The sequence below is a fragment of the Leptopilina heterotoma genome, unplaced genomic scaffold, assembly GCF_015476425.1.
Source record: "Leptopilina heterotoma isolate Lh14 unplaced genomic scaffold, ASM1547642v1 Lhet_135, whole genome shotgun sequence".
Lineage (NCBI taxonomy): Eukaryota > Metazoa > Arthropoda > Insecta > Hymenoptera > Figitidae > Leptopilina > Leptopilina heterotoma.
The window spans coordinates 3,496,497-3,521,087 of record NW_025110854.1 but is presented as its reverse complement, the minus strand read 5'-3'; the positions used below and the strand labels follow the sequence as shown (position 1 = coordinate 3,521,087).

At 31.0% G+C, this 24,591-nt stretch overlaps 1 protein-coding gene across 1 annotated transcript in view; it reads left to right on the top strand.

The window, feature by feature from the left end:
- LOC122497640 (otoferlin-like) overlaps positions 1-24,591 on the top strand; it is a 202,637-nt gene that overhangs the window by 53,782 nt on the left and 124,264 nt on the right. Inside the window, exons 12-14 of the mRNA XM_043604881.1 lie at positions 1,935-2,051; positions 16,233-16,367; positions 18,324-18,332. Coding sequence (XP_043460816.1) covers positions 1,935-2,051; positions 16,233-16,367; positions 18,324-18,332 — 261 coding nt within the window. The remainder of the gene's footprint in view (positions 1-1,934; positions 2,052-16,232; positions 16,368-18,323; positions 18,333-24,591) is intronic.

Here is a 24,591-nt window from a genome sequence, read left to right as displayed (position 1 = left end):
TATTTTCTATACCGTAAACTGGGGCTATTAGGAACAGATTTCAATTTTAAAGGCATGTAACTTATTTGTGTATTGAAATATTGCCTTAATTTTTTTATTCTTTTCTTGATCTTGGCGAGCACAATGAAGGGTTAAAGAATTGTTTTGATCAAAGCTGGAATTTTGAGCTAAAAAGACGAAAAGGGTACATTTTTTCGAAATTACAAAATGGGGTTGTTAGGAAAAAGACGGTAAAAACTATTGGAAACGTATTTAAAGTTCAAGAAGTTATTGTTTATTGCTTGAAAGTACACACACAATTTAAAACAAATGTAAAAACGAAACTAAAAGAGCGAATGTGTATTTTAAACGTTGCTGATGGTATCATCAGTTGAGGTCGATGATGGAGTCACTGGTCGTTTTTTGCGACTTGTCGGTCCTAACACTCTTCTACAATTTCGAACCATCTATGAACACTAAAAACCAAATTAGGTGATAAAAAACAAAAGAAATTACGAAAAACTTACGTTTTGAAAACACACTTTAACAATTCGGAAGAAAGAATTGTGTTCCTTATAGCCCAGCCGATTGTGAATTTGGATTTTGTCTCAAATCTTACTGTAAATACAAAATAAGCATATTTATTACTTAGTAAACTCAATAAAGTTTCCTATAAGAAATCCCTTTAATAAAAAACAATCACTTTGAGAAGTTAAAACAGGGACAACTTACCTCGGCAATCAAAATAATGTTTTCCACGCTTGAAACTTCACTAAAATACATTAAGTCACTCACAAGCTACTACTGTTCACAAAATAATTAATAGTCACAATTATTGCATTGAATAGTATTGCCAGTTACCACAGCAACAATTTTTCAAACGCAAGTAACACAATTTATCGATACACAGCGCCGATAGCATCAACTCCACCCGAAAACAGAATTTTATTTCTAATAGCCCCAGTTTACGGCACCTAAATAATTTAAATTTATTTATTATCAACGTTAATCATTTATTATTATTATACTAGCAAAAAACGCGCGCGAATTTGTGGACCTGTGTTATTTTTTCTTTTTACCATTATTTAATTATTTAGAAGTAATTAATAAAACAATAAGAAAAAAAATTCATAAATAAATAGTAAATGATCAAATATAACCCACATCACCACATCCACACTCACTTTCTTTATTCGCAATTATTATTATAATAATAATAAAGTACAAGTGACATAATCTGTCTGTCCGCGTTTCTGAGAAAAGTATAAGTGATTAGATAATTTTTTAATGGACTTCCTAGACGTAATTTTCATTGTAAAATAAGCAGAAAAGGTAAAAAAATGACAAAAAATTTTGTCAATTCGCGCTCTCGAGAAAAGTATAAGTATTTAGATAATTTCTGAATTTTTATCCTGATTGTATTTTTTGTTAAAATGGCGGCTGTTTAAACGCTTATATTTTTCTCGAAAGTGCAGAGAGACAACATTTTTGTCATTTTTACTGTTTTTTGAATTTTTGACCACTTTAATCTCCGAAATCACAATGTTTGACCTCTTTTGCATAATCTACGATAAAAACTTCGTCTGGGAAGGTCATTCAAAAATTATCCAATCACTTATATTTTGCTCGGGAACGCGGACAACTTATTACTTACAAAATTAAATAAAAGAATTAAACAAACAAACTTTAAAAATATAAATAATATAGAAGACTAAATTAGCCAAAAATATTATTTATTTAAAGAAATGAAAAAACTTAAACAGTAAAAAGAAAAAAAAAAGAATGAAAGTAATATACTCTTTGAGAAGGAAAATAAAATTCTTTAAAGCTTATATGTAGGCTTATATCTATGTTTTTACACAAACAGTTGAGACTCTAAAATCCTCGCGTCACAAGGGACTTATGACTCTTTTGTGAAAATCAACGTTCTTAAAACGTAATAAAATAAATTACAGAAATTCCAGTTACGAGCTCACATATTTCAAGGGCACTTTGAACCCGGAATGGACACCTCGGGCTTATTGGATCCATTGGTGCGAGTTTTATTTTACGGCTACACCTTGACGTCGACAGTAAGTCGCGAGATATACTTCATTAAATCTAAATCAATAATTAGTTATCAAATAATTTTAAAAGGTAAGTTCAGCAAAGAAATGTATTAATTTTTATTAACCTATTCATGCTCATGGGCATACTAATAAACACTGACGCAAACCAACTATTAGAATTACGATATTAGGTCGAAAACATGAAGAAACCAATTTAATATATTTTTTTTATTTGTTTTTGTTTATTTATAATTTTAAAGACAATAAAAAAAAATTTTTCGCAGTTCAATAAACGGAACTGAGGAGCAAGCGGCCAAAAGTTGATAAGTCCATTTTTTAAAAAATTTTTACTTTACACTTTTCGAGAATGATAATTAATTGAATTTTCAAATAATCACTGTTGTATTAAGAAAAAAAATTGTTAGTAAAGAATTATATTAATTTAAAAATATTTGTACTTAACCAACAAGATTTAAAATTTTAGTTTTTTTAACTAAAGAAATGCCCAAAATTATAAATTTTTTATTTATAATTCACTTTAATTAATAATGAGATTTCTGAGTCCAAAAAATTATTCTGATATAAATAATTCAGTACATATTTTTTATATTTTGAAATTAACTTTGGTTATGTGTCAAATTGCATTTGTTTAAATTTCTCGAAATAGTAGAAATGGACTTATCCACTTTTGGCCGCTTACTCCTCAACTATTATTGGTTTTAATTAATTAAGGGTCTAGAATAAAGAACCAAAAATTATTACACTGAAAAAAAAGAATAGTTGTGGTAACCATTTTTCCCAACATTATTTTTAGATAGTACACTATACTGTTGCTAACTTATTGGTTGGTGTTACCATTTTTATTAGTAAACTCAACTTTTTTATTAGTTGATTCAACTACTTTTTTTTTGGTCTACGTATTTAATTGGTTATGTTACTAACTAAATGGCTGGAGTTACTAACAAAATAGAAACAGTAACACTGAGAGAAATGGATGGTAAGATTTTTATGTTAAAAAGCAAATGTTACCCGGTACCATCATGTACATCATTATGTACCATCAAAGATGTTACAAGAATATGGTTATGTTATCCACTACCATCAAGATGTTACTCAGTACACTGAGAAAACTGGAGAGTCAAATTCAGAGGTTCAAAAAGTGTATGTTTTCTTTGCTTATGAAGAGAGTTAAATAGTTCAATTCTAAAATAAATTTTGAATTAATAATGGAAATCTACTTGTATATGAGGCATTTTACGTGAAATGTCCTAAGTTGAAATTTCAACTTCTTGAAAAAAATTGAAACTCAGGGAATTTGTCGTTCTATCAAGTAGAAATGTGCCCCAAAAAATATTTTTGATTTTTTCGAAAATTTGGAGGGGGCAGAGGGGGGTCAATTTGACCAATTTTGCTAACACCGGCTACTTTGTGAATTTTTTCTGAACATACTTGTAATGGGAAAAATTTTTTAGAATATGTTTCTGAAAGGTTTTTTCGTCCTCTTTCCAATGATGCATTTTATTTTTTAATATTTTAAAAATTTACCCTAATTTTTGATAATTAATATTTAATTTTCAATTTCCCAAAAATCGGTCCGTTTTTTTTGAAAATAAATTATTGCAAACGAAAGCTGAGGTTTTTTCCTATCGGCATGTAAATTTTCAGAATGCCTTTTTTTTGTTTTTGAGTTATTAAATTTCAAAGAATAAATTGCGGCGCGCTGCGTCGCGGTTGCACTGAGCCGCGTTGCAACCGGCGTGAGACGAGGCGCCCGGGACGCAATTTATTCTTTGAAATTTAATAACTCAAAAACAAAAAACAAGGGCATTCTGAAAATTTACATGCCGATAGGAAAAAACCTCAGCTTTCGTTTGCAATAATTTATTTTCAAAAAAAAAGGACCGATTTTTGGGAAATTGAAAATTAAATATTAATTATCAAAAATTAGGGTAAATTTTTAAAATATTAAAAAATAAAATGCATCATTGGAAAGAGGACGAAAAAACCTTTCAGAAACATATTCTAAAAAATTTTTCCCATTACAAGTATGTTCAGAAAAAATTCACAAAGTAGCCGGTGTTAGCAAAATTGGTCAAATTGACCCCCCTCTACCCCCTCCAAATTTTCGAAAAAATCAAAAATATTTTTTGGGGCACATTTCTACTTGATAGAACAACAAATTCCCTGAGTTTCAATTTTTTTCAAGCAGTTGAAATTTCAACTTAGGACATTTCACGTAAAATCCCTCATATTCTCTCCCATTATATCTGAGGGTTAAAAGTTGCGCAGAAAATGTGTACGATCTGATGCGCGCGAACTTATTTTTGTGACATTTTATGTATATTTAATTTATGGGTTAGGTTGCCATATTTATTCATTTCGCGCCGGATAAGGAAGGGATTTCTCAAGATGATTAATTTGTCCCTCTGTTATAAACTCATTTTCCCTCCAAGAGAAATAACACGAATATCTGTCAATGGTGTATTTGAATATTTAGATTGTTATCCAATAGTCAACTCTCAAATATGAACGATTAGTCCCTCCAAATGTTTAGTCCAATCCTCCAGTTTTCTCAGTGTACAATCTAGATAGCTGTCCGTATTTGAAGCATCAAATAGTATCCCGTAACGATTTTGAACTTAACGATACTCTATTTTGGTTGACTAAAATATATATTGGACAAGAATAATAGTGTTCGAGCAGGTGGAAGCAAATTTTAATTTTCATCAGGTGAAAAACGATAGGCAACAATTATAAGAAATTTTATTTTTTTTGTTTATTCTTTTCTCAAATAAATTATTACAAGTTTAAAAAGTTCAAAAATATTTTAAATTACAATAATGAATGTTTCATCATGACTTTAAAAATTTTTGTAATGAGTTTTGCTATAAATTATATACTTTTGAAGACCAAAAAAACATGAAAATTGAGGGACACTACTGAGATTTTTGAAATATTTCACTGATAAATTTTTTTGAATGATGAGAACAAAAGCAGCTTATAAATTACAAACCAATATCAGATTTTCACTAACTGCATATAAGAAGTAAATTTAACACAAATTTATTCAAAATAAAATAATAAGTTGCAAGAAACAGAATTTTAAGGGGACACCACTGACATTTTGCTTCATTTCTCAATTTCGAAAAAGAAAGACTTTATTTTTAAGCTAAAATCTTTGCGGTATTCAAAGTACGTGTAATAACTGAAAATGAGATACAATAATATTTAAAAAATATTAATAATATGAACAATTTTTTCTCCAACGCCTGCTCTAAAAAGAATACTTTTCTTATTAGAAAAGTGTGGCGAAAGTAGAACTTTTCTTAACTCCTCTGAAGAGCGTGGTGAAAGTAAATTATGACCTAATTTTTTTTTCTTGTTCTTTGACCGAGATATATTTTGTGTCTAACTTCTTCCCCACTCAAAACATTCGTCTTTTAATATAATAAGCAGACGTTAAATTAAAATTATACGAAACTGCCGAAGAAACCTTTCCTCGCAAGGCGTTGGAGAAAACGTAGTGCACAACACGTAGTGAAAGAATGATTTATCTCGAGTGATTGCTGCTCTCGCTACGCTCGAGCCGCAAACTTCAATCTCGAAAAATCACACTTTCGCCACTAGTTGTGCAATGCACTATTTATGGGGACACCACTGACATGGTGTGCTCGACAAAGCGATACTTTCTTTCTTCCACCAACCGTACAAGTTATAGATGTGATAGAATGTTGTAATATTTTTTCTTTTAGAAGCTATACATATCACCAATATTATTAACGCTTAATAAAGTAATTATCTGCACTAGGCTATTGAAATATCAGGTATGATATTCAAAATTTGCGATAATTATACTTAAAAATATGAAACTTATGGACAGGCGGTTTTGATTTTTTTTCTAGCACTGGATAAAAATTATTCTGTTAGCAAAATTAAAATATTAAAATATAGACTCTTCGTTGTGCATAATGATTTTTCTTGTAATAAAAATGTGAGAAACAACCATTTTTATTATTAGTTAAAGTTCTGATTTTTTAAGTGCGGACAAGGGACACCACTGACATTTTGCTTCTTATTCTTCTGCCAAATTTTTTCAAAGAATTTCTAGCGACTAAGAATTGTTAATTTAAGTAGAAGGAGTGATTAAGAAAATTAATTGACTTCAAAAACTTTTATATATGAACTAGTATTCCAGATTTTTAGCCAGGACATGAAAATGACATTTTAAATTTAATCACCCGTACATAGAAAAAACATTCTTGCACATAATATTAATAATGACAATGATAAACCACCCCTCACCTATAAAACCACCCATAAATTTTGTTCATAAGGGTTGAAAAAATATTTAAAGATTCTGATAACTCCAAAATAATTTATAAATCTTATTTTATTGCTTTAAAATGTATAAAAAAGTAAATAACCTTTTAAAAACAACCTTTAAATTAAGAAACTACCCCATAATGTTTACATTATTTATTTACATAAAAAATTTATGACATCCTAGAAGCTTCAAAATTTCCAATAATAGTTTGCACTTCCTTAAAAACGAGTCCTTACTCATGTTAGTCCGGAATCAGTTACCTGGAGAACCCTCTAGTAACAAATTCCAATCAAATCCGTTAAGTTTTTCAAAAAGTGCTGATTACGAACCGAATTCGTAATCAGCATTATCAAAAATTTTCTAGAGACAAGTTTGAAGCAAATCCGTTAATTTTTTTAAGAAATCGGCAGCCATATTGGATCCGCTATTTTGAATTTTGAAAAATTGAAACCGAATTCGTTATTAACATTCTCAAAAACCCCTGAATGACAAGTTTTAAGCAAATCCGACAAGATTTTAAAAAGTTGTCAGCCATATTGTATCCATCATTTTGAATTTCAAAGTTCAGACTTAAAATACGTAATTGCCGATAAAGTATGAAGAATTCATTAATATTCTTAAATTAAATAGTGCTAGATCTTACTTAAAATGTCAGGAATAAAAAAACTACAAACACATAATATTTGAGTGTGGTATTCTTGTTTTTCTTTGTCAACAATCAAGTATTTCTTTCAGTCTGAATTGCGAAATTTAATATGACTGATCCAACATGGCGGCCGAATTGTCAATTAATCAAGAAATTCGCTTAAAACTTTGTAGTCACGGAATTTTCTAGGTCCCCAGTAAAAAAAATTCGATACACGGACCGCGGAGTTCGTATACGAGCTCGGTAGCTCATATGAGAAAACTCTTATACGAGCCTTTTCCGTAATGAGAAGTGTATAGATGCTTGTATACGAGGTGACTTTTAAAGCATTTTTCTTAATATAACAATACTTTAATTTACTTTAATTTACTTTAATAATTTAAAGTAAATGTAGATAATAGAAATGAATTTTCAAAGTAAAACAAAGCTAAATTTATAAAGGAAATTAAGTTTTAAGAAAAAAAGGATAATTTTGTTCAAAAAATTTATTCACACTGAAAAAAGGTTAGAATTTGATAATTCCTTGTTACTCTAACTTACCGACATTAGATATTTCTCGGATGCGGTAAGCACGATTTTGTATTGGCAGTAGAATAAATAAGTTTTTTTCATTACTAATTAATAATATATTATTATTTTTTTATTATATAAATGTTCTTATATAAAATAATTACATTTAATACAAAATCTGCTTACCGTATACGAGAAATATCTAATGTCGGTTAATTAGAGTAACAATGAATTATCAAATTCTAACCTGTTTTCAGTGTGAATAAATTTTTTGAATAAAATTATCCTTTTTTTCTTAAAACTTCATTTCGCTTATAAATTTAGCTTTGTTTTACTTTGAAAATTCATTTCTATTATCTACGTTTACTTTAAAATAGTGTTATATTAAGAAAAATGCTTTAAAAGTCACCTCGTATACAAGCATCTATACACTTCTCATTACGGAAAAGGCTCGTATGAGAGTTTTCTCATATTTCTCATACGAGCTACCGAGCTCGTATACGAACCCCGCGGTCCGTGTATCGAATTTTTTTTACTGGGTCGGTCATTACTGATCTGGTATCAATTTTTCAAAATTCAAAATTTCGGATGAAATATGGCAGACGAATTTTTAAAAACTTAACCAATTCGTTTGAAATTTGAATTTTTCAATTTTCAAAATGTCGGACGATATCTTAAAAAATCGAGTAAAAAATTTAACGGATTTTATTGAAAGTTGTTGCTTAGGGGTTTTTTAGGGTTGCTGATTACGAATCTGGTTTTAACTATTTTATAACAAATATAAGTGTTTAAGGGTGGCTACATGAGTTAGGGGTTGTTTTTAAGGAAGTGCAAATTATTATTTGCAAATTTTGAAATGTTAAATACATATTCTTGTACAATTTTGAAGCTTCTTGGTTGTTATACATTTTTTATGTTAATAAATAATGTAAACTTTTAGGAGTAGTTTTGTAATTTAGGGGTTGTTTTTAAAGGGTTATTTACTTTTGTTATAAATTTTAAAGCAATAAAATAAGGCTTATAAATCATTTTAGGGGGTAGAATGTATTAATAATTTTTGTTTCTTTATTTTAGACTCTTAATTAATTAAAACCAATAACAATTCTGTTTATTAAACTGCGAGAACAAAAATTGTTTTTATTGTCTTTAAACTTACAAATGAGCAAAAAAATTGGTCAAACAAATTTAAAAAAGTATTTTAAATGTGTTTCTTTACGTTTTCGACCTAATGTCGTAATTCCAATAGTTGGTTTGTGTCAGTGTTTATTAGTGTGCTCATGAGCATTAATGGGTTAATGAGTTATTTGCATTTTTTATTTTGTTTATATATTTTCTATATTATTAAAATCAAATTCTAATTTTAATCATTAAAAAATTTAATCTAGGTACTTTTATTATTTTTTAAATTATTTTTTTATTAAAAATATTAACTATTTTATTATTATTCACTTTTATAATTCAATTACTTTTTTATTGCAATAGGGGCGTTCCATGGCTCTGTTACCGGTCACCGTGCGAAGGGAAGGGACCGGGCAAAGAGCGGATTCATATTTCGTATCGGGAGAAAAAAAATCCACTATGGCGGACACATTTTTGAAAAATTCATCGGATTCGCTTGAAATTCGTTACTCTGGGGTTTTTGGGGTCGCTGATTACGAATCTGATGTCGGTTTTTCAAAATTTAAAATGGCGGATTTAATATGGCTGGCACAGACATATTGGATCCGCCATTTTGAATTTTTGAAATCTGACTTCAAATTCGCAATCAGCGACCCCAAAAACCCCAGAGTAACGAATTTCAAGCGAATCCGATGAATTTTTCAAAAAGGTGTCCGCCATAGATAGTGGATCCGCTATTTTGAATTTTTGAAATCAGACTTTAAATTCGTAATCAGCGACCCCAAAAACCCCCGAGTAACGAATTTCAAGCGAATCCGATAAACTTTTCAAAAATGTGTCCGCCATATTGGTTTTTTGAGGTTATGTCAAAATCCTGATCTGATGAGGTTAAATGGACCTCGAATTCGGATTCAGCGACCCAAAAACCATAAAGTCTACATAGTGAGACCCCCAGATCAGAACTTTTTTTTTGTGTGGCTGTGTAATCGATAATCGACGGGCACTATCGAGATTGGCGAGGATGCCTCGAGGAAATTTAAATGCTCAGAAGCAGACCAAAATTAGAGGTTAGCTTCAGCAAGCGTCAAGTCGAGGTGGAATTTAAACACACAAACGTAAACAAACTTGAAGGTTAGGATGGTTTGTTTACATTTCTGGTGTTGGAAATGTGCAATTACAAATAATTGATTAATAAATCTGTAAATGGATGCTGGTTAATGGTTCACTTATAAGGGAAGTTAGAATTTAACCAGAGTTAAAAGTTCAAATTTAATTAATTATTTTTAATAATAAAATTTAGAAGAGCTGTTAATAAAATTTGTACTGTAATGGGAAGAGAGAGAATTTACACAATGATCATACTGCTGTCGTCTCGAGAATTTGCCTCCCGCACAGAACTAAGAACAGGATAAAATCCCGCAAAGCTCTGTCAAAGGTGGCAATTTTTCTCTGTGACGTCAGACTCATTAACCCCAAAAGCCGTCATCCCGTTCGACCACCTCCCGCATCGAGTCAGAACAGGAAATAATTCCCGCAGAACTACGATCTAGAGTGGTGGTAAATTGGGGTTTAAACAGCTTGTGGGTGTAAGGGTTTCGTCGAGAGTTTGCCTCCTGCACAGAGCTAAGAACAGGAAAAATCCCGCAAAGTTCTGTCAAAGGTGACAATTCTCTCAGTGACGTATGATTGTGTGTAAATTTTGTAAGGGGTGGAGTGAGTACTATAGTACCGACTCACGCGCATGTACAGTAATAGTGCAAGAGCTGGTGTAGTAGTGTAGGTAAAAGGAAAAGAGACAACAGTTTAAGTTAGTCTTTTAAAATTTTATTTAAAACTTTATTTAGGAGGACTACGGAAGTAGTTCCGTTACAAGGGTTGGCGGCGAAGTGACTCTCTGACTGGGCATTTTCGTCTCCTTTTATACCCAATAACTCTATGCATAAAAAATCTGCCTCTCGGAAGGGGAAGATTTTTTATACATGTAAGAGGGATAACAAGAGACGAAGTTGCTAGTCTGCTTACAAATAACTAAAACTTAATATTAAAATATAAAATAAACTAAATTAAACATGAAAATCATAATTTTACATTAATATTGCTCTTATTGAGACATAATATGCATATAATTTGCATAACGCTGTATAATTATATTATAAATACAAAAATATATTTATCTCTTTATTTAATTTAATATTGATTTATTAATTATTTAATTAGTACTAATTTATTTATTAATTAAGCAATAATCAAAATTAATACTCAAGAAAATATGAACGTATTAATAATAAAATTATTTTTAAACATTAAAAGAATTATTTCTCAAAGGAAAAATAATTAACATTAAATTGATATTAAAATGAACAGCAATTCAATAAAACATAATAGTGTTGATAATATTAACAGTATTAATAATAACAAGACTAATATAATAATAATTATAATAATAAGAATAAGAATATTTATACTTAATCAGTCAAATATTGTTAAACTAATTCTTAGTAAAACAATATAAGTATAAGTATCAATGATTATTAAATCATTATTAAAATATATCCAGTTAATTTTTAAAATTTTAAAACGAATTGAAACTCGAAGTATATATATATATATAGTGGTTGCTGGGCCTTTGGATCTTTGCTAGGGAGGAAGGAGAAACAGGAAAAGCGGAAACGTAGAGTAGATATAGGCAGAGATAGAAAAGACAGAGAAAGGCGCGCGGTCAGGGAAATCGACGAGTAAGGCCCAGCTAGACTAATTTTTTCTACATGTCGATGTCGAAAAAGTCAACCCAAGGGAAGATACCACATTTTCACGAAGTTGAGACCTTCAAAAGAAGGGTTCTCAACTTGTGCAGTGGTGTTGTCTTTCGCGGAATTTTTACATACATGTGACCGGTATCAGCTCCATGCACTGACGAAATTTTTAATTTCCTTATACTTTGTAATTTGATAGTGTTTAGGGTCCTAAATAAGTGTGCCACAAAATTTTTAATATTTTTCAAGATATTTGCAATTATATGTGTACGTCTACATTAAAAGGGCCCATTTTGTCGGTTCTAGTTTTCGAGATAATCGCGATTTAGTAATTTTGGAGCAAAATCTTTTTTTTATTATCAATCTACATGTTTTGACAAGTCGAATCATCCGGTTTTCATTAATTTATCGATAATTTAACTGTTTGATTTCATTGGTTCTTTAGAAACAAGAAAAGGGCCCATTTTGTCGGTCATTTGCAAAAGTAATCAGTATTTTGAAAATGGAAGTGTGGAAAAATTTAAAACCTCTTGATTTTTCATCTTTAAGGTGCCCTGGACTGTAAACAATTCTTATCTGAATAGCTTCCCAGAAGTACCAGAGATATTGATGTTAGAGTCTTTGTTTTTGTAGTTGTAGAAGTGAAAATTTCAATACTTCGTCAAATTATTCATAATAGAGACTGTTAAAAAATTTAAAATAAGTTTAATTTCTGTTCTTATTCTTCAAATGACACAATAAAATTATGCCCAATCGTTAACCTTGTAAAAAATGCTTTATTAATAAAAAAACCGTCCTTTTGTCGAATTCTGATTGATAGAATTGAGGGTGGAAGCTTGGTGTGTATACCACCAAAATTCCACCTTCCCTGCGCGGTTAACCTGCTCATAGTAAGAGCCGCCTTTTTCACCGCAGCAATATGCAGAGGTACTTCGGCTAGCATGAATCCCAACGAAGCTATTAGCGTGGTCCTCATAGCCCCCGTAATACTCCTGAAAATCATTGCTTGCAGTTGGTCCAGTTTCTCTTTAACCGTTATCAGTTGAGTCCTAGAACACCAAACAACCACCGCGTGAAGAAACCTGGGTTTTAAAATCATCTGATAGAGCCAGTTGACCATACAAGGCCTAAGTCCCCACGATGACCCTATCGCCCTTCTACACGCCCAAAAAGCAGTACAGAACCTTCTATACTGATATTCGAAATGTTCCTTCCAAATCAGCTATTATCCAGGATTACTCCCAGGTACTTAGCCGATTCAGAAAAAGAAATTTCTTTTCCATAAAATATCGGATTCTTCAAACTCGGTACCTTATATTTTCTTGTGAAAACTACTATATTCGATTTCTCTGGGTTTACAGAAAGTCCAGTTAGATTGCACCAATCCTTGACAATCTTAAGTGCACGTTTCGTAAGTTCTATGAGGGTGAGACCCTCTTATAACTCTCTTATTGAGTGTCCTCTTATAATTATAAGGAAATCATCAGTATAACTTTGCGTATAATATCCCTGACTATTGAGGTTTCTAATTAACTCATCTGCCACTAAGCACCACAATAAAGGAGAGAGAACTTCTTGTGGGCACCATTTTGAGACAAGGCCTGTTACCCTAGCTTTACCATACTCCGCTTCAAGGGCCCTTTCGCGAAGCATGCTTCCTGGCTGCCCTACAGATAACTTTGCTAAAGGTGTTAGGAAAGGCACCTTCAATATCAAGAAAGGTACCAACCGCATAGCCACCACTGCTAATTTGGCCCTCTATTCTACCTACTGCAGAATGGAGGGCTGTTTCTACTGAGAAACGTGCTCTATAAGCATGTTATCCCTGGTGTAGAGGATAATCCATAAGACACTCCTGTCTGATAAACTTAACCACCAGCTTCTCTAACGCCTTTAATATAAAAGAAGTTAGACTGATTGGTCTGAAGTCCTTTGCAGCAGTATACCCTGACCGACCGGCCTTCGGAATAAACACAACCCTCGTCTTTTTCCAAGACGTCGGTGTGTAACCAAGAGCTATACACGCTCTCATAATTTTACACAGGGGTAGCCTAATACATTCCAATCCCTTTTGCAAAAGAACTGGATATATACCGTCTCCCCCTGAGGCCTTGAATGGTTTTTGAAAGTGCCTATTGCCTAATCAATTCCTTCCGGAGTTACAACTTTGGCTGCTAGTTTCCAGTGTTCCCGATTTCCTCGGGCCTTTCTGGGTCCCACGCCATAGTTATTCTCCAATTTTTCTCTAAAGTCTTAATTAATTTCTTTACTTAATGGTAGTTAGTTTGGCCATTGGGTCTCTAGCTAGTACCTTATGGAGTCTTGATGCTTCTGGTACTCTTTCGATTCCCTCACAAAAGCTCCTCCAGCTGATACCCCGTGCCTTCTCTACCTCTTTCTTGTAAGAATTACAAGCGGCATGATATTCATCCCATACTTGTTGATTCTTACGTTTCTTGGCTTTATTGATAAGCTTTCTTACTGTTTGCCTATGTCTCTCCAAACAGGAGTTCCACCATTTACTACTCCTGTTGGAGTACACTTTTTTGGCTACACAGCTTCTTTCAAAAGAGCAGATAATCGAATCTCGCAGATATTCCGCTGCGAGTTCCAACTCTTCATATATTCCATAAGAGGTGGGAAAGCACTCCATGGAGGCCTTGCAGTCCTCAATATATGAAGCCCAATCATTTTGAAGGGTTCGCCCCTCAGTCCCCACGAGAGATATCGAGAAGTAGCCTCCCGCTGGGTAAGAGCCCCTCAAGCAAAACCTCTCACCAACGGCAAGGTCTTAAAACACCTAGGGAGGGAAAATGTGCAATAACTATTGATAAAAACATTATAAAAATAATAAATGTAAGCTAATCATTTGGCATAATTATGCCAAATATCCATACATGTAAAAATATAGAAATACACATTATTATTCCTAATCTTGGAAAATTTAAAGTTGAATAAACTGTGAGAATCACATTACACACACATTGTAGTGTTTTATTACAATAATTTTTTTTACACCTGTCTTTTTATTTTATTCCTTTATTTAAACATAAATACCGTCTATCCGGGATTGTTGAACAATAACAACTTAAGAAAGGGTCCACTACCTTTAAATTAATAAATTATTTTCGAAGGGAAAATAACGTTTTACCTTAAAATATTTTTATTTTAATTTTTGTGTTTAACTAATTTGTTCAGCAAATGGTTAATACTAAGTTTTTTGTAAAAATAAAAATTTTGATTAATAAATTAAAGTATCCAAAATTGATCTTTAACATGTTGAAATTACATGATTGCAAATATCTTGCAAAATATTAAAAATTTTGCAAAACTTTTTGGCACATTTATTTAGAACCTAAAACACTATCAAATTACAAAGTATAAGTAAAATCAAAATTTCGTCAGTGCATGGAGCCATGGTACGCCCTAATAACATAATTAAATTATTTCATTTTGTTCTTTGCTATATATTCTCGATAAATTAAATCTTAATCACAGAACGTCCAAATAGACAAACGTATTTCGCGTGTTACTTTGGCCTGCTGGAAGGCCAAGTAGACAAACACCTGCGACCTGCTACTCTGGAAAGCCGAAACACCGCACATTATACTCTGGCCTGCCAAAAGCCGATTAAATTACCTTTCCTTCAATTTAAATTAAAAATTTTTTATCCTTGTTTCTCTATAATTTTCCTCTACCCCGTATTTATTATTTTTTTATAAAAGAAGTATTCATTTTCGTTAATTCCTTCAAGAGATATTAGGTTTTGAACACATTTATAGAAAAGGACACATTGATGTTTGCCAGCAGGCATCATGGACGTTCTATCATTATGGGACAATAAAAAAAATTAAATTATGTTAACTAAACATTTGCTTTAGATGACCAAATTCTTTCTTCAAGCGCAAATTTTATTAACTGAACCATATGTTTTTTTAAATCAAATAAATGTTTACTCAAGTTAAAAAATTTTTATTTAAAGTAAACAAAAAAGAAGGTTTATAAAACAAGTATTTAATTCAAACATATAATTTTTTCTGAGTGTTTAATTATTATTGAGAGATGGCTGTATTCAACAAATTGTTTATCGTTTTATTGAAAAAATTGTTATTAATTGTTTTTATAATTAATTAATTTCAACCGACAGATTAGCTCAGTCGGATAGATGCCTGGCGTTGGCGGTCGTTTAAGGACCAAGGGTATAAGTACCCTTGGTTCGCGCCCACTTGGCTTGGTATTTTTCCGGCACGTGAGACAATCTGAGCGGGAGGTTTGACGTCGAGGTATAATGATGTGCACCGTCGATTATTGTCCGGTACACACCATTAGAACTCGACTGTCGATAAACCGGTTGTACTCAGGAGAGGTTTTCTACAGTTTCCCTCTTCTCTGGCAAGAAAACCCATTGACGGGTGGTCCAGGCGTAATGCGAGTACTCCTAATAAAGTCGGCTGTAGACGCAAATTAGGTTAATATATAGAAAATTTCTAAGTAGAATGGTTATGCTTAATCCAAAAAAGTATTTCTCGGGGACTCTTGTCGAAGTGCGTAAGGCCAATAGGGCAGGAGTATAAAACTATAAAACAATAATTAATTAATTTCCAAAACTAATTTAACTAATTTATTAAATTTTAATTAAACAAAATTTATTTTTTCGAAATAAAATTATAGATTTTCTTCATTATAGATTTTCTCATTAATCTTTATATGTTTTAATGATTTGTTATTTATTATTGAAATTAGCATAAATAATAATTATTATTCGCCTATATGCAGTAATATAAAGTAAATTTATCGCATCTAATAATTAATGTAACAGTATTATTATTATTCAGTCACTGTGTAACTGACAGGTTATTAAACAAAGCCTCGACCCTTTCTGGGATCAAACACTCATTTTCCCTCCTGTCGAGTTGTACGGAACGAGAGATCACTTGAAAATGTTCCCTCCGAAAATCATATTGGAAATTTTCGACAAGGATTTTTGTGTAATTTGAGTTTTATTATCATTTTTAAAATAAACTAATAATCTTTAATTTTGTAAGTAAAGAAAACTATTTAGAATTATTATTATTATTATGCAAGCAATGAAATAATTTGTTAATTAAACAAAGGTTTCTAACAATTATATTTTAAAGGCCACTCTGGTTATTCATAGATACGTCTTCAAACCTTATCTTACGATCTAACTTTTTATTAAAAATTGTTTTTAATATTGTGTAAATGCATCAGTTGCTGCGCTTTTGTGAAATTATTTATTACTTTAGAAAATATATTTTCTCAAGTAATAAATACTTTATAAAATTTTTATATTTATATACATAATACTTTATATAAAAACTAAGTTCCAAATTTTGAAAAAAATTATTTTTAAACATACTGACATACCTTTAAACTATAATTATTTATTTTGATTACTTATCTTTAAGTTCTGGTCTATCGCAGAAACTAAAACATGCATGGGCTTCAATTTCTGTGAGCAACAAGCATCTAAATACACGTTACTTTTGTCAGTATTCTTTTTAATTATGGGCCGTTTTACCTTCAGAAATATTATGATTTGCAAATTCAAGTAGATCGATTTTCGCGAAACTTTGTGACATCATATAGGATAAGTGCACTTGTTTCTGCGGCATTCCAACCAAAATATCTTTTGCATAAGAAAAAAAATATTTATAGCAAAAGAATTAAATTTAAAACTCACAGTAATCACGAATAATTTCTTTCAGTGAAGTGGCATTAGGTACATGTGAGAGTTGCCATAAATTAATTTGTAAAAATATCCATCAAAATTTTGTGGCCCAACCAATGGAAGCCAATTCTTATAGGATTTCGTCCGTAGAATCCGAATTTGACCTTGAAAATGTTGGATTGGCTCTAGTTTTCAAGCAATTTACGTTTCAATACGCAAAATATACATTTTTGGCATTTTTTGAATGAATGTAAAACCATATACCGAAACAGTAAATCTGTCCGCATAGGACCAAATTAAAGCTTAAATACTGCTCTTTAATATCCAAAAACAAAAAATTTAATTTATATATACTTTTGATTTCTTTGTTCCGATAAAATATATTTTTGAATCAAACTTTCCCATATGGTTTTCTACTGAACTTAAAAATTTAATTCGGCTTAAAAAACTGCACATGTAACTTACAAAAAATCTAAACTAAATTCCGACTACAAAATTTTTTCTAATTTGCGCGCGAAATGTAATACGTTATCGAAATTATGCTATAACGAATATATGCTAAAAACTGAAAATTCTATTATGGCTGATGCTAAAATTTTCTGGTCTTATATCAATTCTTCAAGAAAGTCTAGTCGAATACCAAATAGTATGTATTTGGATGATGTCACGGAATCTACAAGTATGGGCATAGCGGACTTATTTGCAAAACATTTCCAAACAGTATACACTCAACCCCAATTCTTGCCTTCAAATCATTTATAAAACTATCCTTTTTTCGATATCGTCGACCTGAGTAATCTTTCTATAAGTAAGGGTGATATCATGAAAAAATTGAGAACTTTGGATGTTTCAAAAGGTGCCGGTCCTGATTATATCACACCTGCACTCTTGAAGGGATGCTGCTCTTCGTTTCTTGAGCCTTTATTTATTCTGTTTAATAAATCACTTACTACTGGCGAATTTCCATTTGAATGGAAGAAAGGCATTATCGTCCCTATTTATAAAAGCGACTGTAAGAATAATGTAAAAAATTATAGACCAATTACCTTATTAAGTTCAATACCAAAAATATTTGAAAGCATAGTACATGATATTACATATAGTCAAATAAAAAATCACATTATTGAGGAGCAGCATGGCTTCATGAGGGGAAGGTCTGCTAATACGAATCTTTGTATATTTGCTGATAGCATTCTTAACTATCTTGAAGGTAAAACTCAGGTTGACGTCGTTTACGCTGACTTTTCCAAAGCATTCGATAGTGTTTAAATTTTCTTGCTTCCTTTGGTTTGCCGATGATCTCAAGATGTATAAATCAATTACCTTACATGCTGATTTTCTTTGTCTTCAATGTGACTTGAATAGTCTACACGTTTGGTGCACCAAAACCAATTTTTCATTAAACTTAAATAAATGTTATGTTATTTCTTTCAGTAAACGTACTATCATCTTGAGACATTGTTACGCGATTGATGGTAATGAAATTGCCAGAGTGTCTGAGATTCGAGACCTTGGAATCCTATTATGCGAGTCTTGCTCTTTTTCACGACATGTGACTGAGTTGGGAAACAAAGCATTGCGTATGCTAGGTTTTATAACAAGAAACGCGTCTTGTTTTCATAACATAACAGCCCTAAAAACATGATATTTTTGCTTGGTAAGATCTAATATTAAGTTCTTATCAATTGTTTGGTCACCGTATAACCAGGTGTATTTGATCAAGCTCGAGAGAGTTCAAAATAGATTTTTAAGATTCGCAGCAAAGCAGATGAGTGTTAGATATGATCCTTATTCACATGACTATGACAACCTTCGATCTTGCTTCAAAATTCCTTTAATATCATCCAGATTTCTGTATAATGACTTGCTTTTCTTATTTAAAATTATAAATAATATAATCGATTGCTCCCAGATCTTAGCATTAGTCAACTTTTCTGCTCCTGTAAGACCATCACGGCATGTTCGGCCGTTTGCGATACCTTATTCGAGAACATGTTATTGAGATAACTCAACTACGATACGAATATGTAAATTAGCTAACTACCATGCGGATCAGCTTGATTTCTTTAATAATTCTTTGTCTGGTTTCGTTAGTGATCTACGTAAATTGTTCTTTAATTATAATAATAACACAGTCTAATGTTTACAACATCTTTATAACTGTTAATTATTTTTAGTACTTTATGTACGAATGGACTCAATGCCCGTAAATGAATAAATAAATAAATAAATACACTTTAACCTTTAATGTCCAATGGATCATACGCTGTTTCATAAACGTATTGAAAATAACATAACTTTTGACCACGTAAGGCAATTTAAGTAAAAATTAGTCTCTCTGGGGGTATTTGTGGTTGCTGCTTACAAATCTGTATTCAGATTTTAATATTCAAAATGAAAGATTTAAAATGTCGAATTTTTTTCTAATTTTAAATTTTTATCATAAAGGTGTAAACTACTTTTAACTCGTTGACTGTCGCTGACGCATATATGCGCAACTTAAAAAAAGTGATTAAAACTTCTTAAATATTCCTGAAACCGGTTACTCGGAGGTTTTCGAGGTCGCTGATTAAGAATATGACATTCGTCTTCCAAAATTCAAAATGGCGAATCCAATATGGCGGACGACAAAATATAAAAATTGATTGCATTGACTTGAAACGTAATACTCAGAGGTTTTTGGGGTCGCTGATTACGAAACTGACATTAGTTTTTCAAAAATCAAAATGGCGGATCCAATATGGCAGACAACCAAATAAAAAATTAATTGGATTGGCTTGAAAGTTACTTGGGGGTTTTAGTATTACTTAGCTGCATGTAACGACGGGTCTAGTATATAATCTACACTACCGTCGGGAATTATCGGTACGGCTGCTCGCGCACAGCCAAAAAACATACCAATCTTTAAATCACGACTTTTTTGTAAATACAAATGTCAGAAAATTAACAAATATACCATTCGAAAGATTATTAAATTCTACGATTAATGGTACATAACTTAAAATTTTAATAATTTATACAAAGATTACAACAATCGACAAATTTTATAAAAAAAATTAAAAATAAAATTTTTGTGGAAATTTTTTCAACCCCTGCATATTTTTTAAAAATGGTAGAAAAAATTTAAAACTTACATAGGTGTGATCATTCAAGTGTCATCTTTAATTTAAGACCAAAAAATTCAAAAATCTTAATCGGTTACCGAGATATCATTATAAACGGCCGAGCATTTTCAGTCAAAAACTGTTCAAAGTCAACTAATTCAATGCATTTGTCAAAAAACATGCTCGTACGTTTATAACGATATTTCACGAACCCAATAAAATTTTTGAACTTTTTTGGTCTTAAATTAAAGATGAGACTTAAATGATCACACCTATGCGAGTTTCAAATTTTTTCTACAATTTTTAAAAAATATGCAGGAGTTGAAAAAATTTTCCCAAAAATTTTATTTTTTTAATTTTTTTTGTCCAATCTGTCGATTGCTGCAATCTTTGTATAAATTATTAAAATTTTCAGTTATGTATAATTAATAGTAGAATTTAATAATCTTTCGAATGGTATATTTGTTAATTTTCTGACATTTGTATTTATAAAAAAATCGTGATTTAAAGATTGGTATGTTTGTGGGCTGTGCGCGTGCAGCCGTACTGATAATTCCCGACGGTAGTGTAGTATATAAAAAAATAAAATTTTAAAATATATATAAAAATTTTTTAAAAATAAAAAAATGGAATGTAAAATCCTATGGCAGCCTCCTTGTGGTACATTCTGGGGTGGTGAATTTAAAAAATTTAATAAACTATAAAAATTAAATTCACCAGCTAATGTCAGGGTATTTAACGAAATTTGATTTTACCAAAAATTATTACACTGATGTCAGATTAACCAGTTTTAAACAAATTCAATAAAATTTAAAAAATTTTCTGCCATATTGAATCTTCTATTTTAAATTTTGAAAAACTGATTTCAGATTCGTAATCACCGACCCTGAAAATCCCCAAATATTCAGTTTTAAGTCAATCTGATCAATTTTTTATATCGTTGTCCGCCATATTGGATCCGCCATTTTAAATTTTGGAAAACTAATGTTAGATTCGTAATCGGCGACCCTTAAAACCCCCGAGTAACCAGTTTCAAGCAAATTCGATAAATTTTGAAAAAATTTCCGCCATCTTGGATCCGCCATTTTGAATTTCGAAAAACTGATCTCAGATTCGTAATCAGGGTAATTAGGGTACCAAGTTTCATAAAAATCCATTAAACATTTTTTCAACACACTTTTGGCCCAAACAGTGGATATCTCGTTGACAGCCAAGGGGTTAAAAATTGATCCGCTATTTTTAATTTTTATTTTTCCTAGCAGATTTATAAGCAGCGACCACAAAAACCCCTAGAGAGACTAATTTTTACTTAAATTGCCTTACCTGGTCAAAAGTAATGTTATTTTCAATACGTTTATGGAACAGCGTATGATCCATTGGGCATTAAAGGTTAAAGTGTATATGGGGCAAAATTCCTCAACTGTCTAGGTCAAAAAATGAATTTTCTCTAAACTTTGTTAAAATGTTACTATTATTAGTAGAAGTGTAAATATAAATTTTTTTGAATTTGATAAAATATTGTTTGAGTTATGGAGTTTCAAAATTTTGATTTTTTAAAAATATCTTTTTTTCAATTTAATATAATGATAAGTAAAATTAATCAAATTTAAAGTATGAATAGTGATTGTTAAAGAGATTTTCACGGGCTTTAAGCTGGTGATGAAAAAAAAGTTGTTTTCTTTCAATTTGACCTTGAAATTCAAGGTCAAATTCTTAATTTTAATATATCTCAAAATCGATGTTTTTTATTTTTTTCTAACCTATCCCAATCGAAAGCTTACCTTTTTTCCTATGAGCCATGTAAAAATCAGAGTAGATTATGAATAAATAACACAAATATTCATTTTAAAACATTATTCCATGTAATTTCTAATTTGTTTAAACAAATTATTATTATTGTTTATTCACAACTTTTTATCTAATTGAGCTAAAGAGTTGCGATTTCTTCTCGATTTTACAACTTTTCAGGCCGAATGTAACCAGTCACTATCAACTAACCAAGAATATTAATTTTACCAATTGTTTAAACAAATTACTATTGTTTAACTTCCACTTTTTTATCAAATTGAGCTGCAGAGTCGCAATTTTTTTCTCAATTTGGCATTTTTCTAAGCCAAATGTAACTAGTGACTAACAAAAATCTAAGAATTACAATTTTACCAGTTGTTTAAACAAATTGTTATTTTAAATTTGAAGCTCTCGCAGTAGTAATTTCAATGATGTAAATAAAAAATTTTGTACTTAACATTTTTATAATAATAAATTTATTGTTCACAATTTTGACTCGATAATTAAGTCTTTCATTAAATATTACCTCACAAAAAGAATAAAATGTACAATTAAGAAAAAGTTGCAACTCTGAACTGCCCTACAACGGAAAAAGATACATAAGGGTCATTTTGATGAAAATTGAGTTTTTGGTATCAATAAATTCATAATGAAAAACTGCATCTAACTATCGTAATTAAAATAAAAAACTTTAATTATTTATAATAAAAAATTAACAATGAAAATATTGCAATTCGCGAAAAATGAGGAAATGCAACGGAAAAAGATACATGAAGTACTTTTCGTAGCCCAGAATTTGCAAAAGGCATGAAATACGTCACAAAATCCAATAGAAGAATATACATGAAGTCGTTTGCGTTCTTTTTCCGTGGTAAATGCGGCAGAGCTGCGCGTCATTTGCGAAACCACATTTGCAAGGCCGCTTATGTATATTTTTTGGTTGTAAACTCAGTGAGCAAAGCAAAGATGTCCAGCGGAAACTATACGCAAGGTACATCGGTTAAGGGGGGAACCTCCTTTATTGCGTCAAAAAAATCGACTTTCTGGAAATAATTTTAATTGATTCTACAACTATTCAAGAATATACCCATCAAATTTTAAGTCGATTTCTGTATTATTGAAGAAGTTACAAAATTTTTAATTATTTTTTTTTCATGCGTCGTCTGGTGAAATGTTTATCAGAGTCCAGAATTTTTTCTCTTTTGGCATTCAATCTGTGTTACGATACATTATTGATTTAAAAGTTATACTTTGAAAAATCGGATCTCTATTTGATTATTTGCCATATACAATAATAATTAATTGTTATTTGAAATTTAAATAGATTATTAAATTCAATGAACTTATTTGTAAAAGCCGTAGTGTCGCAAACAGGTCAATAACATAAGAATTGCTTCGAGTTCATAACAGTCTTTTTGCATGATTAAGAAATTCCAAATTCTTTCATATTCTATTCCTTCTTACGATTCTATAATTTAAAATAATTGACAAGCACAAAATACAAGAATGATTTCACCACTTTTATGCATTAACTCGAAAATTTAAGTGTCAAAGACTCTTTTGGTTCAATGACCAGATTGTAGTTTGTTGACAAAACAGAAACGCAGGCGTTTCTGAAAAGGTTCTTAACCTCACATACCTTATTGCCATCACATGATGCAAAATCAAAAATGAGTTAAGCATTTTTGCACAATACGAAAAAGTGCAATGAAATCATAATTATTCAGTTTCATCAGAACATATTTCCTAATACTTAACCCTTCCCAATAATTTGTCACACCCAAGCCTCAATTTCATGCAATAAAACTGGTGTGCTTACGATGTAATTCGCTTCTTCGCCACAGTTAACTCCTGGAGACAGGTTATCGCGAGGTTGACCGTCTACGAAACTCGACCGGTTCAAGGGTTCGCCACGGGCAATCGAATTCGGGTAGACGTTAAACTCAAAAATCGCGAAGTGTTTGGAATAGATAAGACTGAGAAGTTATAGTGAACACAAAATAAAGAAGTGGAATAATTTAAATCAATTCATTAAAAATAACCTAAAAATTTTTAATTACTCTCTCTCGCATATTATACAATTTTAGCAGCCCTTTCGTCACACTTTGAATTGCTCTGAATATATGACAGTGATCATATAACAAACTCAAAGCAATAGATAGTCGAATTAAATAGCCGCGTAAAGATTGAGAAATTAGGACGAGTAGAGACGAAAACAACGTGAGGTTAAAAATGAGTGTTTTAAATTGTCCCATTTAAATAAACCGTTAATAGTGAAAAGTTCAAAATAGTAATGACTGAGAATTAACAAATGAACAACCCATTAACAAAATAATCAATCATCAAATTTGCCCGATCTGACCAGAAGAAAGGTTACCCAGTGTGCACGTACTATAACTGTTCTAGACCAAAAAAAGAACAGTGTTCTAGAATAAGTCCTAAATTTGTTCTGGAACAGTTGTTCTGTATCTGTTCTATAACAGACATGTAACATTTGTTCTAAATTAGTTATAGAATTTTGAAGTAACATTGTTCCTGCAGTGTTCTAAAACACTGTTACAAAAATTTAATATAACTGTTCTTTCACTATAAACTCGTGTTTATTTTCACTACACGGAAAGATGTTAT